At 54.6% G+C, this 9,476-nt stretch overlaps 1 protein-coding gene across 1 annotated transcript; it reads left to right on the top strand.

Annotated features, from left to right (window-relative positions):
- Positions 1–671: 671 nt before the first annotated feature.
- Positions 672–8,057, top strand: HCRTR1 (hypocretin receptor 1). Its single transcript, XM_008066771.2, has 7 exons — positions 672–968; positions 1,160–1,338; positions 2,471–2,714; positions 3,024–3,139; positions 4,760–4,986; positions 5,957–6,078; positions 7,712–8,057. Exons 1-7 carry the CDS (start codon positions 770–772, stop codon positions 7,900–7,902), a joined length of 1,278 nt encoding a protein of 425 aa, XP_008064962.1. The 5' UTR covers positions 672–769; the 3' UTR covers positions 7,903–8,057.
- Positions 8,058–9,476: the final 1,419 nt, after the last annotated feature.

Genomic DNA, 9,476 nt, shown 5'->3' with positions numbered 1-9,476 from the left:
TGCGTGTGTGTGTGTGTGTGTGTGTGTGTACGCACGCCTATGGGGAGGGTCTGGCGGATCTGGTGTGTGGAGCCCGGTTCTCTATCACCTCCCTTGACCTCTTTTTCCAACCAAAAATTAAGATCTATGACTGGCTCAAGAGAGAATATTTGCAGTCAGGATGGCTTCCCCTCCCAAATCTGTGGTGTTCGGTGAGTTCAGACAGATCTGGCTTAGTAGCTTTGTGACCTTGAGCAAGGAGCTCAACCTCTCTGACCTTCTGTGTCCTCTGCAAAGCAGGGCTCCCTAATCATGGTAACTGGCAGCTCCCTGAAGCCGCTCTCCTGAGCCGGGTTCTTGAAAAAGCACTTGGTACGCATTAGAGCCCCTTACTCTTCACTATGGCCTGTGAGGTAGGTGCGGTCATTACTCCATCAGAGAGATGGAGAAACCGAGGCTGAAAGGGACGAGGTAAGTTACACATGGCAATTTGTGTGGAATTGAGATGCATCCCGGGTCTACTTCCACGATTCCACAACTATGGGTATTAAGAGGGAGCTTATATGCAAAGTGCTTCGCACATCCCCTAATGTTTGCTTCCTCCCTCTCTCCCTCCCTCCTCCTCTCTCCCTTCCTCCCTTCCTTCCTTTTCCTCCTTCTCTTCAGGACTTGGGGCTGGGACCAAGTGCAAGACTCTAGTCCCCCCAGGGGAGTGGACCAAGGGCTGGCTTGGGCTCCCCTCCCTCCAGAGAGCCCAGGATGCCCCACTGCTACAGTGCCTCCTGAGCTCATGGAGCCCTCAGCCACCCCAGGGACCCAGACGGGGGTCCCCTCTGGCAGCGGGGAACCATCCCCCGTGCCTCCAGACTATGAGGACCAGTTTCTCCGCTATCTGTGGCGTGATTATCTGTACCCGAAGCAGTACGAGTGGGTCCTCATTGCAGCCTATGTGGCTGTGTTCCTTGTGGCCCTGGTGGGCAACACACTGGGTAGGTCTTTGTCACCCTCTGTGATGCTATAGGCTTCCCTGGGGGCTAGAGAGAGTCCTGGGCCTCACCTGCCTCCCCCAGCCTTTACCTCCACTCTAGGGGTAATGTCAGGGAAGGGTTTCCTGATGGGGCAGAGCTAGGATGATGGTGGCTCTGCCACTGGTGTCACCTCGCCCCACTGCATCCTGCAGTCTGCCTGGCCGTGTGGCGGAACCACCACATGAGGACGGTCACCAACTACTTCATTGTCAACCTGTCCTTGGCTGACGTGCTGGTGACAGCCATCTGCCTGCCAGCCAGCCTGCTGGTGGACATCACGGAGTCCTGGCTCTTCGGCCACGCCCTCTGCAAGGTCATCCCCTATCTACAGGTGAGCTCTGCTGGGCACCCCTCCCCACTCTCCGTAACACCTGTCCAGAACCTGTGATCTCACATAGGTCACAGTGACCCTCATATTTGCCTTTTAGACAGGTCATAGTGGCTCAGGACCCTTAAAATATTATCCTTTACTGCCAGCAAGGGAAGGCCATTGGTTGGACACTCGAGGACACAGATACAGCCCTACATACTCACACAGAGATTCCCTCCTGGTCACACCCACAAACATATACATGGACACATGCAGACACATACAGTCACCTCCAGGTGCACACCACACAGTAGAAGAGAGGCACAAGGCTACAGTGACTCATCACAACACACTGGGCCTGCTCCCTGATCCCAAGGGGGCAGATTTGAGGAGACCTGATGAAAGCAGCCGCCTCCTCTCCCCTCCACCCCTGACCAGGGTCCTCCCACCCTCAGTGGTAGGAACCAGGATGTGGAGATGGCGTTTGCAGGGTGGAAGGAGGGCTGAGCAGAGGTCGCTCTGGCCTCTCGGCTGGATCCTCCAGCCCTCTCCCTGCACCCCAGAGGCCAGGTGGCACCTGCCCACCCATGCCTCTGGCCCACCTCTGCCTCCCAGAATAAGAACTTTTTTTCTAACAGCCTGGCGAAGGGATGGCAGAGAGAAATGCCTCTTGCATTTTCCACTGTCTTGAGATTTTCCACTCAGTTGCTTAACTCTGAGGACCCCGAGTACAAAGACAGGTGAGGCAATTCTGTGCCTCAGTCTCCTCATCTGTAACATGAGGGTAATAGCAGGTTGTCAGGTTGTGAGCACCTGGCACATAGTAAGTTCCAAAAGTGTCCATTACTATTCATAGTAGAGGTGTACCTATTATATGCCAGTCCTGGAGCTGGATATTTTTAATATATGATTTCATTTGTTTTCACAAGAATCCTATAAGGTAGATGGTGTATTCTCAGCCCTGCAGGTGAGGCTCAGAGAGGGTGAGTGGCTTGCCCAAATTCACATAGTCAGCAAGTAATTCACATAGTCAGGACTTGTACTGCACCTGGCTACTCAGTATCTCTGGGCTGTGAGCCCCCTTATTCACTCACCTTCCTCATATCCCTGGGGGGCCTCCCCAAAGGACTGACATTGTGTCCCCACGGGGCAGGCCGTGTCCGTGTCTGTGGCAGTGTTGACTCTCAGCTTCATCGCCCTGGACCGCTGGTATGCCATCTGCCACCCGCTGCTGTTCAAGAGCACGGCTCGGCGAGCCCGCGGCTCCATCCTGGGCATCTGGGCTGTGTCGCTAGCTGTCATGGTGCCCCAGGCTGCCGTTATGGAATGCAGCAGTGTGCTGCCTGAGCTAGCCAACCGTACCCGGCTCTTCTCTGTTTGTGACGAACACTGGGCAGGTAATGGCGGGAGCCTTGGGTGGGCATCCCTAAGATTGGCACCCTGGGCACCTACCCCTAGGGCAGGCATCTGTCAGGGGCACTGCAAGGTTAAGAACCCCCGGGGTTGGTGCCTCCTCTAGTGTAGACATCTGCTGTAGCATAGACATCCTTTCAGGATGGACACCCTGAACTGGGCAACTTCAGTCTCTGTCATGGTGCCTGTATGGCGTTCAGCTGCCCCTAGGCCTTGCTTTGGGGTGGCATGGCTAACCAGGAAGGTCAGGATCACAAATGGGGCCTGACCCTTATACCTCTTGACCCCTGCAGATGACCTCTACCCCAAGATCTACCACAGTTGCTTCTTCATTGTCACCTACCTGGCCCCACTAGGCCTCATGGCCATGGCCTATTTCCAGATCTTCCGCAAGCTCTGGGGCCGTCAGGTGAGGCCCACTCTGGTGTCACTGTCCTCTACTGGGCTGGGAAGGGGTGGGGCTACTGGTTTAAGGGAATAGACAGTTCCCTGCCCTCAACACATGCCATCCTGGCTACAGTCAGTGAGAGGCAGAGCCCAGAGACACGTCAAACCCAAGACCAAAAGTGCTAGCGGCTACCCTGGAACGGAAGAGTAACTCACAGCCTTCTAATATTAGCAGCTGCCTCTTACTTTACCATTCACACCCAGCCAGTCTTGCATCCGCTTAACCACCATATATTACCCCCCACTTAATCTATGAGAAAACCAAGACCCAGAAAAGCAACAAAACTTCGCCCAAATCACTCAGCTAGCGAGTAGATCAGGGACTAAAATCCAGATCTGTGGGATTCCACTGCTCAGTTTAGTATCGCCACAACAGTAATAATAGCAACTCGTATTGCTTGCCAAATTAGGCACTTTGCATCCAACGTCTTAACAACGATCTAACAAAAGAAGCAACATTACACACTTCACAAATGCCGAATAAGGACAACCAACTTGCCAGAGCCGATGGTGGCAGAGCCCTTCTGGTCCCAGGGCCTGACTCCTGTCTGCCCGTACAGACTCACTCACAGTGAGTTTTGGCGGGAAGGGGTGCTTAGAGTCCATGGTTACTAGCGGGAGTGAGGTGGGGTGGTGGCTGGGCAAGGAGAGGAAGCAGGCCAGAACGTGACCAGGCTCGGAAGGAACACTCACATTCTGGGACATCACCTACATTCCACAGACAGTACTGACTCATACCCAGGCCATGCAGGGTGGTGGTTGGGGACACAGACCAGCTCAGACCCAGGCTCTGCCTTGAAGGAATGTCCAGTCTAGTGGGGCCCACCAACACTCCCCATCTACTACTCACAGACCCCTAGCCAAGCAGGGTGCAGCTCTATCTTCCTGGGCAGACAGACAGGAAACCAGGCTTAGCAAGGAAAGTGAGTTAGCCAAGGTATTCACATGCCACTCATGAATGTCTGAGCTGGCCCTAGACCCCAAGTGTCCTAGATTCTAGACCCGTGCTCTCTTTTGTGGGGTGATTGGGGTGTCCAATGGTGGAAGAGGCTTTGAGGATGCCTGTGGCTGCTCCAGGAGTCCAGAACCACCCAGACTACAGTCCCCACTCAGGTAAGGACCTGTGCTCTGAGGCCCAGGCCATTCCATGCTGCCCATCTGCTCACCCCTTGCCCCAGACTTTCCACAGTCTGATAGGAACCAGGGAGGCACAACTCCACCTCCACCTCTACCCCCAAAACTGGAGCTGGAGATTTAAGGAGGATGTCTAGATGCGGGGCTGTAGCCGGGGGTCTTGTCAAGAGTCCCCCACCTGTCTGAGTCTGTTTTCTCATCTATACCTAAGAACCAGTAATACTTTTCCAAAAGGCATGTTGTAGGTGGTTTCACAACGAGCCCACAGAAAATGAAAGCATCTTGTTCACTCTCAAGTCCAGAGTGTTAGTCTTTATCACAAAGATGAGGTTCCTTCTGATTGCAAGGGGTTTGTTGCCTTTGTCTAGCCTGGAGTGGGTGTGGCAAAAAAAAAACAACCCTCCTATGTGCTCTACCTACCGCCACTGTGTTTGTGTGTATGGGACAGATCCCAGGCACCACCTCGGCCCTGGTGCGCAACTGGAAGCGGCCCTCACACCAGCTGGAGGAGCAGGGGCAGAGCCTGAGTTCAGAGCCCGAGCCCCGGGCCCGCGCCTTCCTGGCTGAGGTGAAGCAGATGCGAGCTCGGAGGAAGACAGCCAAGATGCTGATGGTGGTGCTGCTGGTCTTTGCTCTCTGCTACCTGCCCATTAGTGTCCTCAACGTCCTCAAGAGGTGAGAACTCAAGGGCACTGGCTGGCGGTGGGGAGAAGTTGGGGCCAAAGGAAAGGTACTCTCCTTGCTTCGGAAAAAGACCGCTTCTTCACTGTGTGACCTTGGGCAGGTCATTTCTCTTCTCTTAGCCTCTGAGCCTCAGTCTTCTCCTTCATAGAATGAGGAACAACAACATCCCTGGTCTCCTAAGGTTGTGAAAATTCTTGCACTCATTCACTTAACCATCGAATTTTAGGGGCTGGAAATACAATAAATATGTGCACAAGGCAAAATTCCTGCCCTCGTGGAGCTACATTCTATTGGGAGAGAGGGAAAACTCGATGCATATTACAGTGTCAGGCAGTGATAATGGCTGTGAAGAAAAATAAAATAGGGCAAGAGGGTGGCGAGTGACAGTGACAGGGATTAGTGGGAGCTTTGTTTTTGTTTCATATGTAATGATTTTTTTCCAAAATATATCTCCCCGAGGAACTGACATTTGAGCAGAGACTTAAAGGAATGAGGGAGCGAGCCCCACAGGTGTCTGGAGGGACAGCAAATGAGGGGCCACTGGGTGCTGAGCAGAGAACATGAGCTGTCAAACAGGAGACAGTCTCACTTAGAGTTCGTGCTTAGCTACTCCTGGCTGAGTGATCTTGGGTATGTCACTTCTCCAAACCTCGGCTTCCCTAACTGAAAAATGAGTGATATCTATGACTCATCATGTTGCAGTCAGGATGGATGAGAAAGTGGATGGGGACTCCCTGGGGATCAGGTAGCTGACGCCTGTCCCTAGGCCTACTGAAGTCTTGCTTGAGAATCCAAAGCCCTAGTGGAGATCTCAGACCCAGAGGCCCAGGAGAGGGCCACCCAGCAGCTGGAAGCAGGCAATGGGGACTCTTGCACTCTACAGTTCAAGGTCTGTGAGCAGTACCCCAAGTACCTGAATATATATGCGCCCCATTTCTGACTGTCCTCCACCCCGGGCCAGGGTGTTCGGGATGTTCCGCCAAGCCAGCGACCGAGAAGCCGTCTATGCCTGCTTCACCTTCTCCCACTGGCTGGTGTATGCCAACAGCGCTGCCAACCCCATCATCTACAACTTTCTCAGTGGTGAGTGGGCTGGGGGAAGAGTCACTGAGTGTGGCCAACAGCCCCTGGGACAACAGTCTCCCCATTCCAAGCAGGACCACAATAAAGGATGGTGGATGAGGCTCTACTTGCTCTCTCTTGGGACTGTGGCCCTGCTCTGGGGTGCCCCACCCAGAGGAGCCCTGGTCTGAATGGGAGATGGGCCACATTCTTTGCAGACCAGTGAGTGAGTGGAAGGCAGGGGCTGGGCCCAGTCACCCCCCAACCCACCCCAGGTACAGGCACAGCAGGACTACCAGTCAGCCCCACTGACTGAAGGAGCCCGTCTTCTCCAGAGGGAGGCAGGCCTGTGGGAAGAGGGCCAGGAACCCCTGCCTGAGGGAATGATTGCATAGTTCAGGTGTCAAGGATAAGGGAGGGTCACCAGGAAAGGGCTTCCTCTGCCCAGCTACACACTGGCAGAGACATCCAAATCTCAGGGGCTGACCCTGGATCCACCTGTCCTCTTACCCTCCCTTCTGGGAATCCTGGCCTCCCACTCCCACCCCGGACCTCCTCTCTCTGCTATCCCACAGGGACACTGTGGTAATGGCGTGGCCCCCCAGCCTTGACTCGGCAGAAGTGTGACCCACCAGATCTCTGACTTTGTGACTGGTCCAGAAAATTCTTCAAGCCTGGACACACATAATCCTTGAGAAACAGTTAAAGAAGGGGTCAGGGGTCAAGGGTATAACCCTCACTGAGACTCAAGAATGTCTCAACAAAGGCTAGCTGCTTTGGTTTCTCCCTCAGAAGAGAGAACAGAGATGAGCACTGGGGGGGGGACTGCGGGGAGGGGGAGCAGAGAGGGCAGGCCGACTTCTGAATGCATACGACTTTGTTTGCCTACATTTGCTGATCACCTACTGTGTGCTTGGCCCTGTGCTGGGCTACAGAGCTGCTGGCAGGCTGATGACACAAGATCAAGGAGGCTTCAGTTCCAGACAAAATCTGTTTCTCTGGTCTACTTGACTGAGTGAGGTGGTGTGGCAGTCCCTCCTTCCTCACTCGGTCCTCCCCCTTCAGAGAAGGGCTGTGGAATTTGTTAGGACTGGGTTCAGCTTCTGGCTGGGTGGCCTTGGGAAGCCACTGCACCTCTGTGCAACTCATCTGTGAAGTGAGGAGAAAGGACTCCAACTTTCCAGGGTGCTGGATGCTCTGGGGGCAGAGGCGGAGGCATACAGCACAGTGCTCGGCACAGCGTAACTGCCATATGCGAAGGCTGCCACCACTGTCATTGTCATCATCATAGGGCAGAGATGGGACAGCCTAGCAACAGATCATGAGCCCTGAGTCCCCTCCACATACGCACCAAGGAAGGCAGAGGTGACCCGAGGTCCCTGAGCCAGACATCACATTTTGAGCCAGGCTCTGAGCCAGAGCAGTCAAGGAATCAGATGACAATTGCATTTCTCCTTGGGAACCTGCTCTTGGGTCCCTGTCCTCACTCTCCCTGGCAGTGCCGAGGTTGCCCCAGGGCTCTCCACCGCAGCTCTTCCCCTCCTCCCCGCCCCCTCACAGGCAGCTTGGCTGGAGCTGCGTGGGTGTCCCTGGGCTCAAGGCCCTTTCCTGCTGCGTTTCTCCTTATGTCTGTATCTTTTGTCTCCCAACCAAGGCAAGTTCCGGGCGCAGTTTAAGGCCGCCTTCTCCTGCTGCCTGCCTGGCCTGGGTCCCTGCGGCTCTCTGAAGGCCCCCAGTCCCCGCTCCTCTGCCAGCCACAAGTCCTTGTCTTTGCAGAGCCGGTGCTCCGTCTCCAAAATCTCTGAGCATGTGGTGCTCACCAGCGTCACCACGGTGCTGCCCTGAGCGAGGGCTGCCCTGGCAGCTCTGGCTCCGGGGTGGTGCAAACTGTTTCCTGCCTGGGTTGCTCCTCTGGCTCCTGGGGGATCTGCCCCCACCCCTCATGGAAAGCCTGCTGGATGCAGTGAGAGGCTGGGGCTCCAGTCCTGGTGTTCTGCCTGTGATTCTGGGCAAGTTATCTCCTCTCTCTTACCTTGTGTCCCCTAAGCAGGGTTGACCTGAGACTTAAGCATGCTCAAGAAGTGGAACGCTCTTTGTAAACTGTGAAGTGTTGTGGACATGATTATTGTCGTACTTCTCTCCCTTGGCCATACCCCATGGTATCATTTATCCTCATCTTCCTTCCAGAGCCTGGCCTTCCTCCCAAAGACCCCTCTCCTACTCAATTACAGGCCTTCCCTGGGGTCTGCTCTGAAGGTCCCAGCAGGCATTTCCATCTGCTCCAGTGGCTCCCTATGGCCCAGGGCTGCTCTTGGCCGGCTGCTCTGGTACCCATTGAGCACAGCCCCACCCTCACCAGGTGCCGAGTGCACACACCATGGACTGGACCTTGTTGGCTTTGTGGTGTGATAAAACACTCTCCACGGCCATTTGGCACGGAGGCCAGCAGCCTGAAGCAATTGTAATTAAAAGTCTGGCACCAAATGTTCCCTTTCCTTGTCACTGCACAAAATCTGTGCTGCTTAGGTTAGAAGCAGAGGAAGGTGGGGAAGCTGGGGGGAGGGAAGAAGGCTCTGGAATGCTATCATCTGTTGACCTCCTACTCCATCCTCGCCACACTGGATCCCAGATGCACTCACAGCCAGGACTCAAGAGCACACGTGGCACTGCCTCCTCACGCGGTGGCAATCATGTGATGCCCAGAACCTCCACCCTTGACACATCTGTCTGCTCACAGGCCCAATGGACTGGGGAAGGTAAGGGGGTGGGCAGATAGATGGCAAGTTCATAGACTGACTTTCTGTTAATCTTCACCTTCTTAGAAATCAGGGCTTGTGTCTATTACTTGTGAACTCACAGGATATAAAAGAAAGCCACAGACTTGGCTAGACGTGCTCCGTCTGCCACCAAGATGATTACAGGGCTGCCAAAGGCCCCGATCCTTGTTGCCAGAGCAGGGCATGGAGCGCAGTCTGAGTGCTGCTCAGCTGAGAGGAACGGAGACATCTGGCAGGGGCCAACTTGGCTGTGCACACCACCAGGTCTGCTTAACTTGATTAATGGAGCTGTGGGTTCCCTCTGACCTCCCCTCTCAAGAAGGGGGGCAGAGCCATGGTGCCACCAGGGATCCAGGCCAAAAGTGCTTATAGACACTGCTCCTCCTAGGCACCCACTTTACCTTGGGCAGGCGGAAGCTGTAGCCTAAGGATATCACGCGCTCTCCAGATGACCAGCTGGCCCAGCTTTCTGTGGACAGTGCAGTTGTTGCCAGGGTCTGTTCAGCCCTTCCACATTCCCACTGGCCTTAAGATCCAAAGGGAGTTGGCGAGACCTCATCTCTACAATAAATTAAAAATTAGCCGGGCGTGGTAGCGCACGCCTATAGTTCCAGTTACTTGGAAGGCTGAGGCGGAAGGATC

Source organism: Carlito syrichta, unplaced genomic scaffold (assembly GCF_000164805.1).
Source record: "Carlito syrichta isolate Samal-C Ts95f unplaced genomic scaffold, Tarsius_syrichta-2.0.1 Scaffold309100, whole genome shotgun sequence".
In the NCBI taxonomy this organism is placed as follows: domain Eukaryota; kingdom Metazoa; phylum Chordata; class Mammalia; order Primates; family Tarsiidae; genus Carlito; species Carlito syrichta.
Note: the sequence above shows the minus strand (reverse complement) of the source record. Positions and strands in the feature narration are given on the sequence as shown.